Genomic DNA, 26,382 nt, shown 5'->3' with positions numbered 1-26,382 from the left:
ACTTTGTCACTTACTGAAATCCTTGATGTTTTCATTTTGCATTAGTTTTTACAGATATCTTGGAATATTGTTTACACTCAGTCCTATTTAGATGTTATGGTGGTTATTAGACCCACGATTAGGTCAGGTTAGTTAATGTAGTAAACAAGCCCATACATTAGTATATCAAATTCTATAAAAAATATTGATGTCTATAGTTTTTATTAGAAATGTTTTCTCTTGTAGTCCTATATGTTTTCATTTGTGCATTTAAAACATTATTTTGAGGAGTTCATAGGCTTCAACTATGGCACAAAATGTCAAGAGCCTGTGTTCTAGTTTATTTTTTAAAAAGTATTTTCTGTGGATATATTCATTAGCAATTTCTAGTATTATCTTGGGTCTTCTAGAAGTTCATATAAACAATATCGTTATACATACTAGTCTGTGACTTGCTTTTGAAGTCTTTCCATGTTGATGTATAAAGATCCAGTGTTTTTATGAAGAGTACCCCATAGTATGAATTTATGCAGTTATCTGTTCATTCCTGTAAATAATGAACACTTAGAGTTGTTTTTTATTTTCCATTACAAACACTTGCAGTGAATATCCTGAAGCTCTCTTTTGTAAATGTCCAAGAACTCCTTTAGAATATACCAGTATCTTTTTAAACTTTATTCTTAATTTTAATTTTTAATAATACACGTACATGGGTGTAAAAATGAGTTAAGGGAACATGCAGGCTCTGCTAGAAGTAACTCCTTAACTTTTATTTCCTCTTGTGTTTAGTTCCATATTCCTAAGTAATCTTATGTTCTGCCATTTTTAAATCTATCAAGTTTAGAAATTATCCAGAAACTTCCTTTTATTACCTCTCTAACAATCAACCGTCTTCTGCTACCCGCCATCTATTATATATTGTTATATCACGACTTCTGGTTAAATAAACCTTTTTTTATTTACGTTGTTTTGGTTATAAATTAATTGCTTCTGAGGAAAGTGTAGTGTATTAGGGCTACTTTCTTTCTTATGCTTTCTTTTGCGATTTTCTTTGAGTTAATAATTAAGTTGTTACAAAATTTTGCTTAGTTTTCCATGTTCCCAGTTCTAATTTCTCTAATGTTCAAGCAAATGCCACATTCCTAGTTTACTAACAGTTCAGACACAGTTCTGTTTCTTTTCCCCTTGGGACCTCCCTTTTGCAGCTTCTGCCTCTAGTTCTAATCTGAACTGGTTGCTCCATAAGCCGTATGCACGTTTCTCATCCTAGGACTCTTCTTTCTATATCTCTGTCTTCTTTCTTGGCTTACCTTTTTTTTCTCCCTTTTTAATCTTATTTTCTAATAGCTTCCTAAGCGTACATGGGAGGTAAATTTTGAGTCTTTGCATATCTGATAATGGCATATCTTTGAATGATAATCAGGTTGGGAATAGAATTTTAGTTTGAAATTTTCTCTCTAAATTTTACAGATATTTTTCATTGTCTTCTAGAAGTCAGTATTCTGTTGAAGGTGTTTGCTTTTCTGATTCTCTAATTCTTTTTTTTGTAACCTGCTTTTCTTTTTCTAGATACACTTAGGATTTTCTGTTCATCCAGTGTCCTGACAGTCCTGACATTTTATGATAATGTACCTTAGTGCAAGGTCCTACTTAGTTGTTGTGCAGGCATTCAGTGTACATTTTCACTCTGGACCCATACTGTAATAGAATTTTCTATGATTAATGAAATATTCTACGTCCAGTACTGTAGCTAGTTGCCACATGTGGCAATCAAACACTTGAAATGTGGCTCGTGGAACTGAGGAAGGGATGAGTGTTTAATTTTATTTAATTTTAATTAAACTTGAATAGATACGATATTGAGCAGTATAGAGACTCATCTCTTTCAGTTGTAAGATACTTACCTTTGAATTGCTTCTTGGTGTTTTGGTTAAATAACATTCAATATTTATGTTATTTTGACTGTGTAATTATTGTTTGCTGCTGAGGGAATTAGTTCCTTAGATTGTTTCTTATACTTTTTTTTGCAATTCTCTTTGAGTTAACAACTGCCTTATAAAATTTCTCCCCTTCCTCACCCTTATTTACTCTTTTTTAAATTTTTTTTTGTCTTTTTCGTGACCGGCACTCAGCCAGTGAGTGCACCGGCCATTCCTATATAGGATCCAAACCCGCGGCGGGAGCATCGCTGCGCTCCCAGCGCCGCACTCTCCCGAGTGCGCCACGGGCTCGGCCCCTTATTTACTCTTTCTAGAGGAGGATTTGACCTCTTTGATCTTCTAATTTCCCTGTTCTCTCCTATTGCCCATCTCTTTGTCCTTTTCCTGTTCTTTCTGGAGTATTTCTTTGACTTTATATTTCAACTTCCCTAATAAAATTAAAATTTTTAAGTGTGTAGACCTCCTTTTTTACAGCCTCTTGTTTGATGGATGCATGTTTTCTCTCTCTGAAGGCATTAAGTTTTTATGTTTTCTTCTCCACGTTGTTTCTGTTTCTGCTCTGTAGCCTTTTCTCTGTCATTCATATTTGAGGCTTCTCTCAGTTTTCTGCAATTAGATGTCTTTTTATATTTAGCAATGAGGCACCAAAAAAACTATTTGAAGTGATTTGTACATGGATGAGGCTTGTTGACTAATGGCCTTCATTGTGAGGGGATTTAGACAGAGTCGATCATTTTGTGGAAGACACAAAATGTTGAAGTATATTGTCTTCCAGCATTTAATCTCTCTAGGGAAGAAAACCTCAACCTCATGAGAATTGAGCTTGCTGCTGGCTCTCTGGAAGCCTAGCAAGAAAGTGGACATGCAGGCTTTCCCTCAATACCCCTGTTTTCACTCTGCCTCTGCCTTCTACTGCATCTGGTGTCCTGGGGTCTGAAGCCTTCTTCCAGATTAAGGCTCTTGGTCTTGAGACCCAACTATACAGGAGAGGGTAGGGGACTTGAGACTCTAAGTACTGCTTTCAGCCCATCTTCCTGTTTGTAGCATTGTGACATGCCCCTGCCTTCTGAGTCACCTGCTTACTTCAAGTCCTGAGAGAATTGTTCTAAATATCTCTGTTCTGTTTTTCTTGGTTCTTTCTCCACATACTGAAATTCTGCCCTTTTGAATAGATCATATGACTTAGTGACAGTTTTTCAAAAAAAAAAATTTAACATTTACATGTATATTTTTGTGGGGTACAGTTGTGTCGTTTCAATATATGCATATACTGCACAATGATTCACTTAGGGTAGACAGCATAGTTTTGTACCTGTTAGTCCACCACTTCCCCCACCACCCCATTTCCCTCCTGGCCTCTGGTAACTGTTGTTCTACTTTCTACTTCTATGAGAGCCAGTTTTTTTTTTAGATTCCACGTATGAGTGTATGACTTAGTGACAGTTTGATGCTTCTAAGTATCATTATCTTCCAATATCTTTTTGTGTGCTCAGCCCTTTTCCTTGATAGAAATTGATTTGAAATCCTTGCAGCAAAATCAAGGAGTTGAGAGCAGGATTCTCTGGAAATGAATGGAAACTTCTGTAGCCAGAAATATATATGGAATAATTATTGCTAGGAAATGGGGAGGGACCTAGAAAGACATTACTTCGGATAAAGGTGGGAATAGCAGGAAAAGTAAACCTTCATTTAAATTTAGAAACTGGTTTTGTAGTTCACTAGGTCCCCATGAAAAGTGGTTCTTTTAGGTTATTAAATATCAGGGTATTTCATTATTTGTCTGACCCAAAGCAGCTTGTCTCTTCTATGTCAGATATGAAGAAATCTCATTCATACACTGTCATTAATTTAAGTTCACTTTGTCAAAGAAAAATGTTTATCTCTTGGTTCACACAATTAACTTTATTTCTAATAGGATTCACAGATGATCTGTTAGTTTGATGTGATAGTTATAGAAAGTTTGGGCAAGCAATATTGTAAAATATAAATAGTGCAGCAGGACAGACATTTAAACTGATTTTTTTTTTTTTAAACTTGACATTCTTTCTTTGTAGATTTCCCGGCTGTAAATTGGGTTCTTCAGTTTGATTGTCCAGAGGATGCCAACACGTATATTCACAGAGCCGGTAGAACTGCCAGGTAGGTGTAGCGGCCCATTTCTTTGCTTTTGATGCTAAGTACAAAGCATGCTTCCCAACTGCAGACAAAGAATGGAAGGATTCAGGTACATTTAGTGCTGGTTTGGCATTTTGTGGTGTGAGTTGATAACAGCTTCACAGCTATTGTAAATCATTATGGCAGGTACTCGATTAGTGCTGAGAAGAATCCATGAAAAACTTACTTTAGTTTTATTTTAATCTTCCCTTACTAAACTTGTCAGTAGAACTGCTCACTGATCATCATCTCATCAAATCCTAATGATCTCTCAGGTATAGGACCTACTATTCAAAGCTCTGTTTTCAGGTGAGGAAAAACTGAGTCTTTGAGCAGTTAAACAACTTGTTCAAAGATCTACAGAGCCAGTGCAAAGCAGTATGACTCCTCTAGTCTAGATCTTGTCCTCTTCTAGCGTATAGGCTCTAGTAAGAGGCAAAGCGGTGTGGAGTCATGAATTTTTTTCCTTTCTTCCTAGTGCAAGAATTAGAGGCATTGCTGGAGGCCACTCCCAAATATTTCTTTTTGTGCCCCTCTCCCCCAAATCCACCACTCCATGAAAGCACCCTTTGCTCAAGAGCTGTGGGAGAAATAGAACATAGCAAAGTCAGTCATTTGAAACTAAATGGCATAGAAAGGTATCTGAATTAATGAAAAAGGATTATATGACATGTCATTGCTATTGAGGTTGCAGTGAAGCCTGGAGATGAATGCTTTTGGTAGAATTATAAATAGTTGACATCTTTCTGGATAGTATTTGGTAATGCTTATCAAAGCCTTAGAGTTCTTCTTTTTGCCTTTGTAATTCCGCATCCAGAAATGGATCTTAAGAAAATAGAGATGAGTAAAGTTTCAATAGAGATGTTTGTCTTACTAATACTTGTAATGTTTAAAAATTGATGGCAACCTAAATATTAATCACAATAAGGTTATGATTAGTTACAATTAGCCACAGATGGACTGTTTCTTTGGTTTTACATTTTCTCTCTCAAACCTGGATTATTGAGTATTTATGATATGGATTTCAATGTTGATCTCACTGGACCAACAGTTGCTTGTGATTTCAAGCCACAGGCTTTTGTTTAAGGCTTTCCCAGGGATGGCAAGATCTTTAGGTCCAAGCAAAGACTGTACTTTTCTGGCAAGCTTCTTTTTTCACCTGCCCTGTGCCTGTTTCATCAAGAGGCTCCAGGTGTGAAAGTTTCCTCTATCCCTTGCTCATCCAGGAAGTCCCTTTGGAGTTTAGTCTAAGATTTCTTTGGATCTGTAGTTTTCAGGTGGCTTTGGAAAAAAATATAATTTTTGTTTGTATATGGTAACTTCTTGTTTGTTTCAGCTGGTGAAGGTTTTCCTGTCCTTCTATGGCTTAACAAGAAGTAGAGCTCTTCTTTCCTATATGTTTTTTAATTTTCATAAGCGATGTTTGAATGTTTGAGTGTTTAAATGTTTTTTGATTGATTCACATTTACCCTGAGGTCATCTTCAAATATGGGTTATAATCAAAATGTACTCACTTAAATGTGTTTCTTTGACCAGCATGAAAGAAGGGAGAGAATAGTATAATAATAAAAGACTATTTAAAAATAGGGTTTATATCCTATAGGGTTCAAAAATATGTCTCTTAATTGCCATTTTTTGAATGTTTTATTTTTATTTTTAATTTTTGGGTGGGTATGGTGCATGGATCAAACCCTGGCCTTGGTGTTATCAGCACCACACTCTAACCAACTGAGCTAACTGGCCAGCCTCTCTTAATTGCAACGAGTGGTATAGTATTTTGAACAACAAGCAATAGAGTTAGAACTGGGTTCTGTGTATGATGTCATTGTGTATTCAGGCAAACTTGTCTTCAGGATTTTATTTCTTCTGGTATCTAAGTCAGATGGGACATGGGTAGAAAAGCAGTGTGTTCTCTTTTCCATTTTATAAGAAAGTGCATGGTGCCTGAGTGGTTCTTAATCTGTTGGGTACATGTTTGAATTATTATTCATAGTGAGACATTCTTTTTTTATTTTTTTTTTATTTTTTTTTAAAAGATGACCGGTAAGGGGATCTTAACCCTTGACTTGGTGTTGTCAGCACCACGCTCAGCCAGTGAGCGAACCGGCCATCCCTATATGGGATCCGAACCCGGGGCCTTGGTGTTATCAGCACCGCACTCTCCCGAGTGAGCCACGGGCCGGCCCCATAGTGAGACATTCTGAGAAGTCATTATTTCTCCAGTGTTTAGTTCTCAGTAAATGTGTGGTATGTATACATGTGTACCTGTACTTATGTACACATCTGCATCCTATGGTCCTCTGGATAGGTAAGGTTGGATATGGTGTCTCACAGCATATTGGATGTCGGGCTTACATGCTCTTAGATGTACCAATGATATGGACCTGGATAGGGCAGACCAGACTGACTCCTTCCTAGAATACATTTAGCAGTATTTAAAAATGACTCTCCCTATATGAAGATTATTGGACATCTCAGTATACCAAGAAAAGGTCCAAGACGGAGAAGTATTTCAGGGTTCTTTGTTCCTGGAGAAGTTGTTGAAAATCTTATGTAGTTGAACATCTTATGGAGTTGAGCATGCTGTGGTGAGCATTAAATTGGGTCTTAATGACCGTGGAGAGGAAGAACATCACAATGATTGTGTCTGAAGAGAGAGAATACTAATTTGAAAAAAAAGTTTTAATGTAATTTTTAATGTAGTCATCAATTTTTAAAGTACAGCCTGTTTGACCTTTTGTAACAATTAAAAATATTTTGAATTGACTATTTAGATGTGTAGTCAGTGGAAAGGTTTAGCATATATAATGCTTATTTTGTTCTCTGGTACTTTAAAAGTTACCATTAATGGGCTTAGAGATAATTAGAAAGTTTTGTGGCCATAGGACTGAATAATTGAATAGAATAAAGGCTAAATTAAAATTTGAGACTAATTAAAGTCATGTGTTAGGCTGTAATTAAAACCAGGTTGCCAGATAGTATTTGCTTTTGGAATTGAACTGTAATATATGAATATAGGAAAATGAATTCGTTAGCAAATAGCTAAGATTTGGGGAATCTGTTCTTTCCTTTCTATACTTTAAATAAAAGTAAGGGGTGATTCAGGTACTTGTTGCTTTGAAGTACTTATTCTGTTTTAATTCATTCACCTGTCTAAAATTCTTTTGATCTAGAGCCATCGAGAAAAACTTCCCTTTATTTTCCTTAACCACACACACACCTTAAAAAAAAAAAAAGATCTCCTTTAGGGACAAGTGAAGCAAGGGATATGAATATAATTTTATAAAGCTGTATCCTGTGGTGCATTCTACCACTTGAGAGATTCTCTTTAGGGCTTACAGTTTTTGGTACTCATAAAACCAAGCTCTTCCATTTCTTATAAAAATGCCCAGTTGGAAATAGAAAAGATTTGGGAATGAAAGGTAGGCACACCTCAGATACTCCTAACTTTTATAATGCTTTTATTTGGGGAGGTTTGGGGGGGCCTGTGGGAGTTTATGTATAACTATTTTCTTTTCCAGATCAGTAGAAAGTAAAATAATTTCGGCAATATTCTCGCTTAGCTTTATTTGTCTGGCTGCATTTTGTGACTCTCAGAAATTTCATGAGTAATTTGGGTAGCAGAATGTGATTCCACTAGGGGACAGCAGAGGCCAAGCCTTTGCATTGTACGCACACTGGCAGCAGTTTAGATCTTAACAGCAAATGTGAAGATGGAAACTATTTCCAATAACGTGAAGAGTTATGGTTTGTTTGTGGAAAATACTAGCACTTTCTGGAATAGATATGGGATTAAAAAAAGTTTCTTTAATTGGTTTGTGAATTGAAATAATAAAAGTGAAAGGACAATTTCCATGAGCATTAACTTAAAGGACAGGAAAATTTGCTAGTGAAAATTCTTTCTTTTATTCCTTTCACTTAGATTCGTGAAAGTCCTGTCTTCAGTCTGCTCCTTCTAGATAGAGGCTGATGCTTCCTTATGTGGTAATTTGCCATTGTGTGTTGGTATCTAGGGTTTAAAGGTTTAATAGAAGTGCAAGGCAAATCCTTCATTTTGCATCTTGAAGGAGTGAGGAGCTGGTGTAGAGTATAGCTGTAGAGTAGATAGAGGACTGACATTTCTTAGCAGTCTACATTTTGTCATGAACTTACTTCCGCATCTTGTCTCCTACTGTCCATTCAATACAGCAGGTGGACCAATCCTTTTAAAACACAAGTTAGATCATGTCACTCCTCTGATGGCTTCCCATTTCATTCAGAGTGAAGGCCAGTGACATCCTGGGCCTATGCTGTTCATTCTCCCTTCTGCCCTTCCTTTTTCTGTTCTTCTGCTCTTGTTCCCTGTGCTCCATACTGGCCTTGCTGTTTCTTGTACATGCCAGGCATGTTTTTGCCTTAGGGCCTTTATATTCACTGTTTGGCTCAAATGATTCCTCAGGTATCCACACAGGTATCTTTCTTACCCTCCACCAACCACTTCTTTCCCTGCTCTGTATTTTCTTTTTTCCATAGCCCTTTCTGCCTTCAAATATGAATTTCAAAGTGTTCATGGAAAGATTCATATCATCTTTTAAATTTATTTTTCCACCAACTTTTTGAAGTACCCTCGTATACTAGAGCATTTACTTAGTATATTTTTTGTTTCTTTCTCCCTATTAGATTGTAAGTTCCACAAAGGCAGCAGTGTTTGTCTAGTTTATTGATGTATGCTATGTGCTTAGAACAGGTCCTGGCATATAGCAGACATTTGAGATAATAAATCCGACTTATGAATAGATCTTACCTAATATGTTAATTATCTATTGCTGTGTAACAAATTGTCCCATGGCTTAGTGGCTTAAGGCAATAATTTACCTCATAGATTCTGTGGGTCAGGAATCCAGGGGTGGCTCAGCTGGGTCCTCTGGTTCTCAGTCTATCACAAGGCTCCAATCAAGGTGTCATATGGTACTTTAAGCTCAACTAGGGTTGGATTTGTTTCCAAGCTCACTCACATAGTTGTTGGAAATTCATTTCCTCCCTGGCTGTTGGTCAGAGGCATTTTAGTCTCTTTTATATGGTTGTCTTCATAGGGCAGCTCACAACTTGTCAACTGACCTCATCAGAGAGAGCATTATGAAAGGGCAAGGAATTGAAAGGTGGAAGCAGCAATATCTTTTATGACCTAGACTTGTACGTCACATTCCATCTTATCTGCAGTATCCTAGTGGTCACACATCTGAGCCTATTCACTGTGTGTGAGGTAACTACACAATGGTGTGAATACCAGGAGGTGTGGATTATTGGGAATTATCTTAGAAGCTACCCATCACACCCAGTATCAAGTTTTATTAATAATTTTAAGGATAAAGGCAATCTCGAGTTATAGGTGAAGCAGGAAGAGGTCTGGGACCTCCATTACAGCCCCAGGTATTTTCTTGCCACATTAGGGTGTACTCTGCCCAGCCTAACACAGAAGACTCTAACTGATGTGTGTGACATATCACTTACACAGATGGGCCATTTGTATACTCAGGTGCACAGCTCACTAGAGAGAAATATCCACTGAATCCATGGATTGTGAACAACTCTGGTACATTCTATTAAAAGCCTCTCATAGATGAGGACCCTCATGCTAACAGCGTTTGTCTCCCAGGAGGTCTGTCAGTATGTTTACGAGGAGATTTGACTTTGGCCATATCACTTTTTTGTTTGTTTGTCTGGCATCCTCCTCCCTACTTACCCCTATACCACATGGGGAATGAATGGATTGTGGCTTAGCTATTTACTTCCCAAAATTTGATAAATATTTGTGTAAATAATGGGTGAACTCATTTAGCCTGTAGAGCAACCTTATGAAAGAGGTTTTCTTACTAGGAAACTTTTTCTCAGAGACTTGAGGTAAAATGTGTCTAAGATTACTCAGTTGAGTAAGTACCAGGCCTGGGATTTATACTCAGGTCTTTCTGATTCTATAGCTCATTCTTGCCAATGTGCAGCTGTTTACATTTAATGGATTCTAGTGGGTGCTGCTCCTATGCAGGGCTTCTAGAATGCATGAAAGCCAGGTACTTGGAGAAGGAAGGTTGATGTCTTAAATTTGCTGCCATTTGTGGTCATGAAGATAAACTAAAAATGTAGTCGTTTTCTTTCTTATTTGGACTGTGAGAGCCAGATATCCCATAGTTGTTCAGACATTGTCTTTAAAAGTCAGGAAACTTAGGTCTGAATTTGATTTTGTCACCTAATAGCTGTGCACCCTTGGGTCAGTTTTTAAATTCCTTAAGCCTTAGTTTCTTCTCCTGTAAAATGAGGTAATCATATCTAATTCTCAGTTGTTTCCTGAAAGTACAGTTTTAGGTAGAATCAGTACTGCTTTTATTTGAGTTTTATTTTTATTCTGATCTATTAAAATTTAGCTTTAAAAAATCCTTTTTTGGGGGAACAGAGTTGATAGAATTTAAGATTTCTACCCTTTGTGAACTCTATAAATCCATTTTCTTAATCAGTGTGCTAGAAGCTTTCCATGCAGTATGTATTAACCGGCTTGGTTTCTTTCCAGTTATTTTATGGAGAACTTAATTTGTCACTGTTGAGTCTATCGTGATATACCTTTTTGTTATTTGAGATATTAGGTTGCAGATGACTTACTTTTTCCCAGAATATTTCCAAACCTATTCTTTTTTCTCCTTAGAATCCAGTGTAGAGTGTTTAGACATCCTGTAAGTCAGAGATACCTTCTTTCCTGGAATCAGCTCTCTTTTGTACCATATTGTGTGGGAGGAACAGAACAGTTGGACTCAGATTCCTTATGGCTGTCTTTCTGCATCTGCATGACAGACTGCACTGTTCTTTCATAGTGACATGAAATCTTGGGGATGGTTGCCACAGGTAAGGCTGAGGTATAGGGAGAATGGGAAGATTCAGGGAAGGAAAAAGAGAAGGACTGTGGAATAGAGTGTAATCAACAAATGTTTCCCTTTCTCCACCTCTTGATTATGCTTGTGGTATGAATAATGACTAGTATATTAATAGTCACAGTTGTAGAATTTCATATCCTAAAGGGACCTAGATCATCTTATTCAAATGTATAATGTGTAAATAAGAAAATGTAATAGATCGCAATAAAATCTTATCAAAAATTGTATAGCTAATGAATAAATAGTACGACAGTACTGGAACCCAGTACTGGGTTCTTTTGGCTCCAAATCTAGTGTTTTATCTCCTCGTATAACATCTAGTGGTCACTTGCTTTCCTTTACTCACCAAATATTTATTGAACAACTGTTAGGGACACATGTGTGTGTTAGGGACACGTAGCACATTCGTACATCCTCAGATTTAATGGTCAAGATGTGGAAATACACTAATTTGGTAGTACTAGGATGTGTGTTAAATGAAGTAAGAGTGATATAAGATGTCCAAAAGCATATAGAGTTAGTTTTTTACTTATTTTTGTTAACTTGTATTTTATTACCAAAGTAATGCTTATTCGCCATGCAGATTCTAGACAATAATGGGAAAACAATTAAAATTATTTGAAATCTACCACCCAGAAAGTTTTTTTTCGTGTATGTTTGTGTGTATATATTTTTTCAGATTACAAAAATGGAATTGTGCTAAATAGACCCTTTTGTAACTTGACCTGTAATCTGGGAAACCAGGTGGAGAGAACTTGGGGTGACTAGGCAGTTATTAACAGGGCCAGATCAGGGCAGGGTGGAGTCTCTGCTTATACCTCCCAACTACTGTTAGAGACTTTATTGGAATGGAGTTGATATGTTAGAGAATTTGAATTGAAGTTAAAGGGTTATTGGCTTTTGGGTAAAAAGCAAATTATTGCCAAAATGGCAGGGCTTTTTTTTTTTTTTTTTGCTTCTCTGGCCATAGTTTGAAGGTTATTTTAATGGAAGAATTACCATGTGCATCCAAGTCAGTGGTCTGAATCTCCTATTTTAGCCAAAAATACTAGTGAGCTGCAGGATATGGAGATAAGCTTTTTGGTATTAGTTAGACAGTCATGATCAACCTACTGAGGATCCTTGTTTCTGGACAGCATGCTGGTATAATTGAAAAAGCAGTGGATCCGAAGCTTAAAGACTGATATGTAGTGACCAGCTGATTTTAGGCCAACTTCCTGGTATTTTGGGAACTTTATTTTATATTTGCGTCCTCTACTGATTGTTTGCTTTTAACATCAGCAAATTAATGTAAAACGAAGTTCTTTGTAAATTTGGATGAGCTGCGTAAACACAACATGGCATTAATACTAATGGTGAAGATGAAATTTTTGTTGTTTCAGATGCAGGGCTTTTTTATACGGTGCCTATATATGTCTTAAAATAATCTATTATGGTGACTACGGTTAATATATTATATTCTTGAAAATTGCTTAAAGTGAATGTTAAATAACAAAAATAACTCTGTGAAGTAATGCATATTTTGATTAGCAAGATTTAACCATTCTACAGTGTATATATACTTCAGAACATAATGTTGTGTATAATAAATCCATACAATTTTATGTCAATTTAAAATAAATTCAAAAACAAAAATCTGTATATGTGGAGTTTTAAAATGTAAGTATTATGAAGAACATTTATTTCTCTTGTATATATATTTAGCCTTAGGCCATGGATATTGCTTTTGAATTCTGAAAGCTACCTCATGGGTAAATAGACTTTATTCTTATAAGCATTAAAACAAAGTGAAATGGCTTATGCCTTCTTTATATTATAAAAAGAGCTTTTATTCTTGAAAACTGGAAATTTTTTAGTATTAGTGTGTAGGAGATAATTTGTGCTTTACGTTGTTTCAGGGAAAAGCCATGTATAATGTAAAGTAGGTAAAGTGGCCAGTGATGATCTTTTTAATAGATGCTTGCCTTGTGGGATTTGGCTTTGGATATTATTTTCCATTTTCCTTTGGGGAAACTAAACTGCACTGTTACAGTCTGTCTTAACCTTGTGTGGCCTTTTACATACATATTCTGTTAGCTATAGCTTTAAAAGGTTTGTACGTGGCCCCTTTGTGACTTTAATCCCAATTCGTTCTCACAAATTCTCTCCGGGTGCATGAATGGGTAAATAAGATAGATATAGATGACTGGCCACATTATTCCTGCTTATGAGTCAGAAGAATCTCAGAGAACATTCAGTGGATGCCTTTTTGATGTCAGAGAGTTCTCTTACCCCTTTGCCCTAGTTCTTGCTCTGTGTAGACTTGTGGGCCTATTTATTTTATCATGCTGTCTCTGAATTTTGTATAGAATGTTGAAAGGGTTGACAATCTTTCAAACCACTGTTTTCCCTCTTCCCTGATTTTTCCTGTTTGGGCCACACAGAGTAAACCTTTCTACTTCTGAAGGCCTGAGGGCATTTTGGTAAGTGTACTGCTTGGTGGTCAGTATTAACTGATTTTGTCCTCTTTGATCCTTGACATGTCCCTGGTGAGGTCTTGGTGCTTCAGAAGTTGTGATGTCCCCAAATATCTCGTTTGCTTAGGGTGTCACCTCTTTATGTTATACACTAATAACTTATGCTTTCATGGATGGCTTAGCCCAGTATTGCTGAGGCAAATCCTTTAAATTCATATTTCTTTGTAGTGAATAGATATGAAAAACTTTCAGTCATATTATTCTGTGTTAAAATATAATAAAGAACGTATGTGGTACTACTTTTTCAGTTATGAAATATAGTTAGTAAAAGGATTAAGTTGTATGTTCAGCTTTACTCTTTCCTGCATTAACTAGAAAAAGCAAATAAGCATGAAGACAAAAGTATACAGGGGATTCTTAAATGCTGCCTTTTCCCCATGGAAACCTCGACTCTCCCATCTGTATCCCTATCCCTAATGTTTGACTAATTCCTAATTATTTCTGTGGGTCTCAGCTTAGATGTCATTTCTTCAAGGAAGTTTTCTTGTGTCCTAGACTACATTAAGTAGAGCTCTCTGTCATACTTTCACGTAGCTTCCTGTATGTCTACTAGTTCACTCATAACACTTGATTGTTATTACTAGTTTTAATTACTGGTTTTAATGTCTGTCCCTAATAGCTTTGTAACAGCCAGGACCATGTCTTTTTTTGTGTGTGTGACCAGTAAGGGGATCGCAACCCTTGGCTTGGTGTTGCCCGCACCGCGCTCAGCCAGTGAGCACACCGGCCATCCCTATATAGGATCCGAACCCGCGGCCTCGGCACTCCCAGCACCGCTGCGCTCCCAGCGCCGCACTCTCCCAAGTGAGCCACGGGGTCGGCCCCAGGACCATGTCTTTTTTATCTCTGTTTCAGTGCCTAGCCTATAGAGGATCTTTAATAAAATGTGTTGAAAATTAATGAATGAACTTGAAGAAAATTTAACATTTCGATAAGTTTTATATTTTCCTGTCTGAATCTGTGTACACATAAGGATATTTACATATTTATCTTATGAAAATGAGATTAGACTAGAGTTTCACCTTATTCATAGGAGTTGAATTTTAGAGCCAACATGTCAGGTAAAAATTGCCCTTCAAATCTTACTTTTTATTTTTGGCAGCTGGCTGGTACAGGGATAGAACCTGGACCTTGGTGTTATCAACACCATGCTCTAACCAACGGAGCTAACTGGCCCGACCTCAGATTTTAAAATGCAGTATAGTACCATCTCTCAGCAAGTCATCAAAGTCAGTTTTTCCTTTCAGCATTCAATGATAAAGGTCTTACAGTGGTATTCAGTCTCTCCATGCAGAGGCATCCACGGTCTTCCAAAAACAGGATCTTATGTACCTTTTTAGCAGTCTTTCTTTCCTGTTGTCCATTTATGTACTCCAGCTTTGGTGTTCACTCTTTACTAAATTTGCCTTGTACTTTCTGGTTTCTACTCCTTTGTTCATGTAATTCATCTTTGGAATACCTTAGCTTTTTCCTTTCTGTCAAGGCCCACCTGAAATGCCATCTGCCATGACTATTTCTGTTTATCTTTGGCTAGCCGAGTGAACTTTTTACTTCTGTGTTGGTGGCATTTATTGCTGTGGTTGTCCTTCAGCACTTATTTACAATTCTGTGACTGTTCTCTTGACTCTCTTGCTTCTGTGTTTTTGTCTTTCCTACTCAACTGAGTGTTAGATAACTGAAGACAGGGATTTTCATCTTCTGTTTCTTTGTGTTCTTCAGTTTATGCCTGACACAAAGTTTCTCAGTAAATAGTTTATTTGGTTAATTATAAAAATTTCCCTTTGTATTTTATAGCTTGAATCCTGAAGAGAGTGCTTTGAGATTTTTTTCTTTTGTTTAATTAAAAATATTTCCCCAAATACCCAATTTCATTGTCTGTTTTACTAGTTGCATGTCATAGCTGACACTAAGGTATCAGGAAGTCTGTATGCACGTAACACAAGAAGCTTAAGTAACTACAAGATGCCTTGTGGCCCATGTTAGTACAAATTTCTGAAGGTGCAAGTGTGAAATAAGATTTTACTAGGTGAGGGAAGAGAAGTTACATGGATTGGAGGTATGTGTTTTATCTGAGCAGTGATCCATTTCTTATAACTGATGTCTCTGAACAACTTTATACCCAAGGTATAAATAAAATTCCCAGGAAGATTAATTGATTTCTTTAATATGTTTGCTGCCATGTTCATTAAATGACTGATTTTATTAGATCCTCTAGTGACTTGAGCGAGAAATCGTCTCCATGCTATATAAGTAGACATTTATTTAAGAAATGTCCTTTGGTTGGTTTCTTTCTTTAAGATGTAGCTCTTCTACTGTGGCACAGCCTAAAAGTCACTAGGAATTATAACGAGTGATGAAAATTTGATATGAGGCATTCAGAGCCCTAACTTTCTGCTGCCACAGAAGGTTAAAAACTGGTATTCTTAATATTTACCAGTTAGATGAATTTGCTTCTGTGTTTTTGTTCATCATACTGTTAAAATGTAAAAAGCAGATTGCATTGATACAGATTTTCTTCTTGTTTAGGTACAAAGAGGATGGTGAAGCTTTATTAATTTTGCTTCCCTCAGAAGAAAAAGGGATGGTACAGCAGCTTCTCCAGAAGAAAGTACCTGTGAAGGAAATCAGGTAAGAGCTACGTGTTGTCTTTATGTTATTATTAGGAAAATAAGGACATGAAATTACTGTGCTTAATTATGTATACCAAATTCCCTTCTAATCCAATCAGCTGTCTGGTTTGTGACTTAAAAAAATAAAGACTATTTTTTTTTTATTAGAACAGTTTTAGGTTCACAGCAAAATTGAATAGAAAGTATGAGATTTCCTACATACACCATGCCCCATACATGCATAGCCTCCATTTACCAACATCCCCTGCTAGAGTGGTACATCTGTTACAGTTGATGAACCTACACTGACACTTCATTATCACCCTAAGTAAGTTTATGTGAGGGTCAGTCTTGGTGTTGTATACTCTACAAGTTTGGACAGATATGTAAAGTTGTGTATTCACCATTATAGTATCATACGGTATTTTCACTGCACGAAGAAGTTCTGTGTTGTCTATTCCTCTCTCCTCTCATCACCTCAGCCCCTGACAACTACTAATATTGTTACTGTTTCCATGGTTTTTTCTTCTCAGAATGTCATACAGTTGGAATCATACAGTATGAAACCTTTTGATATTGGCTTCTTTTACTTAGTAACATGCATTTAAGTTTCCTCCTTGCTTTTTCATGGCTTGAGAGCTCATTTCTTTTCAGTGCTGAGTAATATTCCATTGTCTGGATGTAACAGTTTATCCATTCACCTGCTGAAGGACATTTTGATTGCTTCTAGGTTTTGGCAATTATGTATAAAGCTTCTATGAATACCCACCTGGATGTTTTCAACTCCTTTGGGTAAATACCAAGGAGCATGATTACTCGATAATAAAAGTGTGTTTGGAAGACAGTTGGGCAGTTTCTCACAAAACCAAAAGGGGCTACCGTTTTGCATTTTCACCAGCAATGAAAGAGTTCCTGTTGCTCCACATCCTTGTCTGAATGACAAGTTTCAGTCTCACTTGTATTTGGGCTGTTGAAATGCTTTGGCTTGATTTCTCTAAAAATAATTTGGAGGGTGGTTAGATGGAGGAAGAGTGGTCGAGGAGGTAGAAGAAACAGAATTGGCCACAAGTTAATAATTGTTGAGGCCGAGTGAAAGTTTTCTACCTTTGTATATTTTGAAATTTTCTAAAATTAAAACAAAAAAAGGAAAAACAACCTCATCCACCACCACGCATTATCACCCCAGCTTTTCAGGAACAAAGTGGTTCAGTCTAAAATCAGGGAAACAAGTGGGGTGTCTTGTGAAACCTAGAATTTTTCTCTCCTGTAGCCCCGGTGGGCAGAGTTAAGTACCATCCCTGTTGTATTATGCCTACTTTCCAAATAGAGAAGTCAATATTTATATTCTTTTGCTATTTGTTTATTACTTAAGATTGATTTTGTGTTATTTGACTAAAAATGAAAGCAGTTATAAAAATGATATTAGACTTCACTCTATTTTATTGAGGATCCATCTCCCATCGGAGACTCCTTTCTATTTTTGTAGAATTAAGAAGTAACTAGGGCTAATTGCGGTGTTAATCTAAGTATCTTTCACTCACTCATCAAGGGATGTTTAGAGAAAGTGTCTGTGTCATTTCCTTTCTCTTTTGATATTCGTAAGAGAATCAAATTTATGTCCTGTGTAATTTTGGTCTAATCTGGGTCATAGATGAGAAAAAATGTTACACATTTAAAGATAATACTGAGGAAAATAGGAAAAGATTGTGCACCATTTTTAGTCTCTAAAATTGAAATATTTTTATTTAACCTTTATCTTTTTGTTACAAAGAATCAATCCAGAAAAACTTACCAGATGTCCAGAAAAAACTGGAATCCTTTTTAGCCCAAGATCAAGATTTAAAAGAAAGAGCACAAAGGGTAAGTTGTTTTTGAATTGGATACATTTGTTGGAGTGGAATTTATGATAAAATTAAATTTCATCATCTTCTGTTCCTTCTAGGTTGCATGCTCATGTTTCAGATATTCAAGCAGTGTAATTTTCAGATAGATAAGTCTAACTTATTCCTTAACTTTGAAAAATGGTTTACTGTTCATTTGCTTGGTAGCTGGCTAGTGTGGGGATTCAAACCCTTGACCTTGGTGTGTTACAAGGCTGTACTCTAACCAACTGAGCTAACCGGCCAGCCTGAAAAATGTTTTTTATATTAACCTGAGAAAATCTCTATTTGTCTATAGTCTTAGAAAAGACATATGGAAAATCCTCTTAAAGATAATTTTTAGATGCATGATGGCCTGGTTTCTAGTATGTTTTTAAAACATACTAGTATGATTTGAAAACTGTGGTCATAAAAAAAAAGTAGTAAAATGGCCTTTGAATTGTCATCTATAGTTATTCTAGTATAAATTACACTATAAAATTAAAACTTTGAAATAAAAAGCCTCTTTAAAATGTATGTTCTCTTGTATAAGAAATGTAGGTTTGAAATGAAAACAAATTTACATGGGTTGCAATTTAAAATGTATTTGCTTTTGTTAAGATAATAACTTTCATGAAAGATTTGAATGGATGTTCAAATTAAATAACATACTGAAGAAGCAAAATTTCTGAAACAGAGGAGGAAGAAACCACAGTAATAATACTCTGCCAGTTCCCCAAGATGGGTTTTTACCCTGACTCTGAGGGAACAGATATAACAGTCTATTATTTGCTTAAAATTGATGGAAGTGTCACAACAGTGGTAGCGGGACTGAATTTAAAAAGTAGGCTGCTTCAGTTTATCCTAAATCCCCATTCTGTCCCTCCCTTGAATTCTTAAACATATATAAAGTTAATCATAGTATTTGAATAGGAGTAAGAAAAAATATTAATATTCAAGTTTCATGTACTATAGTTTTAGAAGATTACTTACAGCTCTTTCAGAAAAATTACTTAGGACTAGATGACAAGATGCTATTAGTTTTTCAGTAAATTAGGTGCTCTGTCTTTAAATGTGACCCAGAAAAATATTTGTAGCCTTAGTTTCACTTCAGCTGCTGAAATGAAATGAAATGTTTTGACTGCAGTTTGAGTGATTTGAGAAGCTCATATTAAATCCAAGAGTTATTCTGTATCTAATACATGTCAGTATACTTGTGCATTGCAAAGATACATTGCTAACCATGATGTTTGACATTTGTTCATGCACTTTTTATCATGCGAGCATCACAAAATGATTTTTGATCTGCGTCTAAATAAATGAGATTTTCTATTAAGCCAGTGCTGCAATTCAGCAATCATTTAATTGCTCACTGTGTGCTTTGTACATTACTTTGTGAAGTGAGAAGGTATTAAACGAAGTGGAAGATTAGGTTAGGTGTACCTGTAAAGAACCTTATATTGTTCATGAATTTGGACATATTTGAAGGAAATTTAAATAGTTTCTCCTTTATTTGTTGAAGCATTGAATTGTAGGTGCCTACAAAATTGGATGACCAGGGTGATCCACAGTTGTACTCCTGCTTCAGCAAAGCCTTATTTAAATTTAGTTGCTGCTATATTACTTTTAAAGATGATTTTGAATTGGATATTTTCCCCATGTAATAATACATAGACTTCTGCATTTACAGCTCTAATTATATTTTCCTTTGTTTCTATTGTTTTTTATACCCTCTTTCTCCTCCACTATGTAAACTTATGAAGGCCGAACTGTTTTGTTTGCCTTTATATCACTCATAGAAGCCAAGGGTTTTCCTCAGGAAAAGCAAATGGATACATGGTTATACAATTCTTTCTGTACCATACATCCAATATTACATATTTCTGATTCTTCCTTTGTAATGTCTCTTCTGAAACTGTCATCATGAGAATAAGGTAGTATAGGGTTTTAAAAATTCTTTACTTCGTTCAAGTACATAGTCATTTATTTAGAAGTAGCTCTTTACAGGTGTGACTTAGAGGACTCATGCTTGAATACCATTGTAAGCTAGCTCATCGTTTAGATCTCTTTTATGATAGTGGATATTAACATACATTAATGGAGCACCTACTGTGTAAGATGTGTTTGTTTTCTCATCCCAGCTATTTAGATTTGCAGCAAACTTGTATTAACTTGTGAATCTTATTTATGTTCCTCAGAATTTTAGACATAATAGTATGGAAGGAACTGTAGTTTAATGAATGTCATGGTTCTTGAGATTACATTTTAATAAACTGGGGAAGTGCTATGTCATATGAGGCAGGAACATCTGTTTTCATAACAGTATATCCTGCACCAGTGCCTGGTACATAGTTAATGCTCACTGAGTCTTTGGATGGCTGTGTGAATGAATAGATAAATATTGTTACACAGGGTTGGTAGCAAGTAATTAACTGGTTAGGCTGTTGTGCAACCATCAGGACTTGAGTTGCTTGAGTTTTTAAAAGCTCCAAGTTGACTTCAAGGGCGTGGAAAATTTAATTACTTTGAGAGCCTTTTCTTAAGTAATAGGTGCTACCTTACTGTCTTTTAAGTGGTTGCTGAGACAAGGGACTCTTCTACTTTTGCGGTGCCAGCCGTTTCAGCTGTCATATTGGAGAGACAAAGTGGAAGCAAGATTGAGCACTAAGCTATATGGACCTCATCATATATATCACCAGTAGTCTTTGGCATCTTCATAGGATTTCGCTGCCAGTAAATAATTCTCTGTGGGATTATTTTACTGCTTATTGGAAGTCAGTGTCACGATTACTTGTTTTATACTGAGATGCACTCTGAGAAAAGGCAGTATAAAAGTGCATTTGTGCTAAGGAAATTCGTTTTCTCCAAGAAAGTGGAAGTCAGATTTCATGTTCCTTTGGGGCCACACAATAAAACCCTGTCTACTTTCCAATTTAGGCAAATATATTCAGGCATCTGAGACTTGATAACATGTAATGAGTGTGGGGCATTGATTACTATGAGAAGAGGAGGGTAGAAAAGATTAGGCTGCTTCACTGAGATCTACTGGCAGCGTTTTTACTGAGAGTGGATATAAGGATGTCACCTCTTAGTTTTGGGGAGTGAATGCCGGAGAGATCTGCTTTATGTCCTAACAGTTCAAAACTGCAAATTTCAAACTTTGAAGTTTTCCTTCACAGATCATGCTGTTTTATCCTTTTAGCCTTTACTCATGCTGTTAATGTCTGTTTGGAATACCCTTCACTTAGCTCCTTCTTGGCCTAATTAACTCATGATTTATTACGTTAAGGGTTGTTTCCTCTGGGAAACTGCCTGTACAGTTCTGGTTATGTATGTGTACCTGTGGTTTCCAAAGAGCAGGATGATCCTTTGGCATACAAGAAAGAAAATACTAGGTTTCGTATTTATATATTTATCTTGAGAGAAAAAACACTAAGCTTTTCTAATATTAGTTGCTTTGACACCGTCACTGTTTTCTCATATGTTGTTATATATAATATAAAAGTATAAAAATGTTATATATAATATAAAAGTGTAAGAGTGGGAGTTAGTGAAACACAAGGGGTTTGTATCAGTATCTGTACTTATTTGTTGGTTTTCTGCATACAGCAGTGTATTTTAATTTGTTGTGTGTGCTTGGTTATCTTAAACATCCAAATTTTGTGGTTATCCTCCGTGGTATAAAAGCATACTGGACATAATTAAGTCAAAAGTTGACTAATATTTCTACCTTGCTCTTGTACAGTGTGAGACCCTTGGAACACTTTCCCAACTCAAATGTTACCATTTTCAGTATTTTAGTTTCACATTTTCTCCTACCTCCAGTTTAGTCACTCCCTCCCCCTCAGAGAGCAGTGCTTATTATTTAAAACTACAGCAACATGTTTACTTATTTGCTCAAGTCTTTCTTGTGACCTCCATTTTCCTTTTGGAGTTAGTTTTCTTCTTAAAATACCATTTTTTAGTAGTTCTTTCAGTGAGGGAAGGGTATGTTAGTAGTAAATCTTTTTGTGTCTGAAAATGTTTTTCTTTTACTCACAAGTGTTGGAGTCATTGGGTGTGACAGTTATCTTTGATCTATTATCCCACTGTCTTCCAGCACATGCTACAGCTGGTGTCAGTCTAATTGTCAGTGTTTGTAGTGATTTGTCTTTCTGATTGCATTTAAGATTTTGTCTGACTATTCAGTGATTGTTCTTGTACTTCCTGAACCTGAAGATTCGTCTTTTTCACCAGTGCTAGAAAATTCTCAACATTGTTTTCTGTATTTAAACTCCAATTTGATATATGTTGTCTCTTCATTTTGTTCATATTTTGTAATCTCCTTTTTATATTTTCTGTGCTGCCTTTTTGTTTAATTCCTCAGATTTATCTTCCAGTTTACCTCTGTCATCTTTTTGTGTACCTAATCTGTGTTTTTAACCCAACCATTGATGTTTAAATTTCTGTGCTGATTTTTCATTTCAATGGGTTATATTTAGTGCGTTTTTTAGTCTGCCCTAAGAAAAAGGTACTATCTCATTTTTTCTCACAGTTTTGATTTCTTATGTTTTTTAGTAAATGCTAAACTTAATAGAATTATGAGGTAGATACTCAAAAAAATAATTATCTAAATTTCTTGGGAATGTAAACTCCTTTGACACTGAATTTTTTTTTTACAATATTTGTTAATTTAAAATAATAGCAAATGCTGCTTGCTAACTTAAAATGGTTTTTAATGAAAAATAATTGTCTTCTAAAATAAAAATTAGTGAGAAAATAACACCATTATATATTGTTAACCATACAAATCTCTTTAACATCTGCTGAATAGAGTTGAAAACAGTTGGATTATAATAATATTTTCTGAGTTTAATCTGTTGCAATATATTCCTTTGAAGGATATTAAGAAAGTCTGGCCTTGCACAGATTTATAGTTGGAAAGGGAGGAATGTGTTAATACCCCTCTCAGATGTGTACATTCTTCTTTGATAGCACACCAGAACTCAACCAGTGATAGTTTCATATAAATTCTGAAACCACATCAATGAACCTTTTGTTCTTTGTTACAGTCAAGTCCATTGGTCTGTCTTGTACTCCAAAAAGGCCTTTTAACTGTATTTTTTAACCTCATGTTTTGTTTATTTGGAAAATATTCTCTGAGTTATGGAGATCTTCCAAATACTGACCTATTTCATTTTATAAGTATCAAAACCACATTTATTATCACCAATGGTCTCATTAGAAAAATCTTTTTTGGGAAGCTATCCAGTGCACAGTAGATACAAATTTCCCACAATCAAATTTGCTCTTAAAGCTTGAATTTTATCATTGGCAATAAATACTGTCAGTTTTCTTTGAAGTAATAAGCTCACTTTGTGCATTTTTGAGGAGATGTCTGTAATTGACCAAGGCTCAAAACCATTGTCAGTGCCCTCCTGCCAGAGACTACCAGGAACACACCTGTAGTGGACTGAATTATGTCCTCCCCCAAACTCACTGAAGTTTAAATTGTGTCCTCCGAGTTTTATGTTTTAGAATCTTAGCCCACACTGTGACTGTTAAGAGGGTGGGAAATCCTATTATGGTAATTGAAAGGTGGAGCCTTAAATAGGTGATTGGATTGTAGGACCATGCCATAGTGAATGGATTAAAAATGGAGGTCAAGGGCGTGGTTCTGGGGGCTTTAAAAGAAGAGGAGAGTCTGTCTTGCTCTCTCTGCTTCAACCATCTTGCTATGTGAGACCCTTGGTCACTGTCACCACCATCAGATGGACTTTCGAATTCCCAGCCTCAGAAACTGTAATCAAACAAATTTCATTTTCTTCATAAATTTCCCAGTTCCGTGTACTTTGTTATAAGCAACACAAAACAGACTAATACACCTGAGGTTGAACAAGTTGGGTTAATTACTTGTGGTGGCAAGGAAGAATGCACACCATGAAGAACCATGGGGCATCTCAATAAGAATTTATTAGACAGGACTTACTGTAGGACTTGGATTTATGTTAAATGATTCAGTGGAAGGTTAAAAGAAGGGGGCCGTACTCTGGATTAGATGCTGTGGGGTAATTGGGGTGATTCTTTTACTGGTTTTCTTAATAAATCTCATTTAAGGAGGAAGCAATAAATGGAGGCTAAAGCTTTAATTGGTGAAGGAATTGTGGTCACTCTTATTAGCTAGGAAAGGAGGATGTTTAGTCATCTTGTGGTTTGGGGAGTGTTGATGGTTTTATTTTTGTTTTTGTCTTGACCCATCATGGTCAGTGTCCTAGTCTGATGTTGATGTTCTGTTTAACAGGAGAACATGAAGGCTTAGTTGTGAGGGTCAGGTCTTAGCAACATCAAGACTCTGCTGATACCAGACCAGCTTCTAGCTTTCAGGGCTGCTCTTGTTTTTTTTGTTACTGTGGTTTGTCAATTGTTCTTGTGAGTAAAAGTGGTGCCCATTTAAAAAGAGTCTAGTTCAGTTTGCAACTCAATCTCACAAGTGCTTTTCCTCAAGATAACTTTTATATTTCACTGTGCAACAGAAGTGCTTTACGAATACTTGCCATTTGGCCACGTGGGGTATTAAAAAGTCTTGTAGCAGGCTGAATAGCAGTCTCACAGAAGATATGTCCATATCCTAAGCCCTGGAACCTGCCAGTGTTACCTTAATTGGACAAAGGTTCTTTGCGGATATAATAAAGATCTTGAGATGAGATCATTTAGGGTTATTCAGGTGGGTTCTAAATCCAGTGACAAGTGTCCTGATGGGAGAGAAAATACACAGAGACAGAAGGAGAGAAGACACAGAGAGTCAGTGTGATCATGGATGCAGAGATCGGAGTGACATGTCTATAAGCCAAGGAATGCCTGGAGCCACCAAAAACAAAGAGGGAAGGAATGGATTCTCCCCTTGCAGCCATTGGAGGGTGTGTGTGGCCTTGCTAATAGTACCTTGACTTTGGACTGCTGGCCTCCAGAAGTCAGAGAATAAATGTCTGTTGACAAGCCATGAAATCTGCATTAATTTGTTATTATGGCAGCCTCAGAAAACTAATACTTATACTCAAGGGTTAAGATTTAATGATCAGTTTTTACTGGTTTATGGAGGGCATTTTAAAGTGAGACTGGCATCTTTTATTACAAGCATGTGATGGTAGAGAATATCTGATGAGTACAGTTTGTTGATGTCTTTGTTTTTGTTTTTAAAAAAGCATTTGTTAGCATTTAATGAACCTCTCTCCATGTGGCTTCAAACCACTGGGACAGAGACCTTCCCTTCCCCCCAAATCTTCTCAGCTTCTCTGCTGAAGAATTTGGCCTTCATGATGACAGGCTGCTTTGGGAGCTTTCCAGAACTTTGCAGTAGCCTGATCGCATCTCATCAGAGATTGGAGCCGCTCCAGTCTTGTTTCTGACAGCATTTCCCTGTGTCTGTTCACTGACCAAGGTCCACAGTTTATCAAGGTTGACAGTTAAGCAGAAGCTTTGCTTCCTCTTCAAGTGGTAATGCCTCATACCACCTTTCCCAAAGTAACCTGGGTGATATTTGTCAAAGTTGATCCTGTGGTGATACATGCCACCAGCATTACTCCTGCCTCCCAGATGCTGCTGGTGCTTGCCAATGCAGCCGTGGCTCACGTGGCCCCTAAGTTTCTAGATCTTCTCAGTCTGGATGGCATGGTGGCGGCTGAGGTGAAAGAGCACCAATGTCTTGATCTGTGCCAAGGTACCAACAGTTTTACCCCAATGCTGTTTTTGTGTCATAACTGATAATGTCAATATGGTGAAACATCAGTATTGTTATGAACAAAGTTTTGACCTTGCAGACTTATTGAAAGGGTATTTGGAGTCTGTGGACCACACTTTGAGAACCAGTGGCTGAGGGAACCTGACCCAGTTGTAGAACCCAGATAGAAGATGAAGAACTTTCTTCTTTGAGACTCTATGTGGAGTACAGGATATTGAAATCACTATGTTCTTTTTCACTGCCATCTCAGATATAAAGTGTAGCAGGGTGCCTTGTGTACATGGTATTTGTTGAATTAGAACTTTTTATTTACTATTATGAACATTATGGTACTTGAATAAATGAGCAAGTAAGAATGATTTCTCTCATCATTGAAGAGAGATCTATAAGTAAGAGAGTAGATCTTTTACTTATAAGTGACCGAAAGCAAACTCAAGACTAACTTTCTCTTCTGCTCACTCAAGATAATTGGCTGTTGCTTTTAGAGATTTACCTATCAAGGTAGCCACACTTACTATTGGTGCTTTACTTGTCTTTTGGTGAGGTCTGCTGGTCTACCCGCGTTCTTTAACTATCATGGTTTCTCTTTTGGAACCTATAAAATTTATTTTTTTGTTTATGGTTCTATTTTTCCACCAAATTAAGTCTAGGAGGTCCATGAGCCTTTTCTTTCCCCTCCATGCTTCCCACCGTGTGTGCATGCACACAC

The 26,382-nt window shown here is 36.5% G+C and overlaps 1 protein-coding gene and 1 pseudogene across 1 annotated transcript in view; one reads left to right on the top strand and one right to left on the bottom strand.

The window, feature by feature from the left end:
• The window catches only part of LOC134376192 (probable ATP-dependent RNA helicase DDX10), a 47,253-nt gene extending 24,856 nt beyond the window's left edge, over nucleotides 1-22,397 (top strand). Inside the window, 5 exon segments of the mRNA XM_063094832.1 lie at nucleotides 3,974-4,058; nucleotides 16,015-16,116; nucleotides 17,869-17,890; nucleotides 17,892-17,957; nucleotides 22,323-22,397. Of these exon segments, the coding sequence (XP_062950902.1) occupies nucleotides 3,974-4,058; nucleotides 16,015-16,116; nucleotides 17,869-17,890; nucleotides 17,892-17,957; nucleotides 22,323-22,397 (350 nt within the window).
• A 2,778-nt stretch (nucleotides 22,398-25,175) lies between these two features.
• Nucleotides 25,176-25,605, bottom strand: LOC134376191 (large ribosomal subunit protein uL15-like; annotated as a pseudogene).
• Between the last annotated feature and the right edge of the window lie 777 nt (nucleotides 25,606-26,382).

The sequence above is a fragment of the Cynocephalus volans genome, chromosome 4 (assembly GCF_027409185.1).
Source record: "Cynocephalus volans isolate mCynVol1 chromosome 4, mCynVol1.pri, whole genome shotgun sequence".
In the NCBI taxonomy this organism is placed as follows: domain Eukaryota; kingdom Metazoa; phylum Chordata; class Mammalia; order Dermoptera; family Cynocephalidae; genus Cynocephalus; species Cynocephalus volans.
Note: the sequence above shows the minus strand (reverse complement) of the source record. Positions and strands in the feature narration are given on the sequence as shown.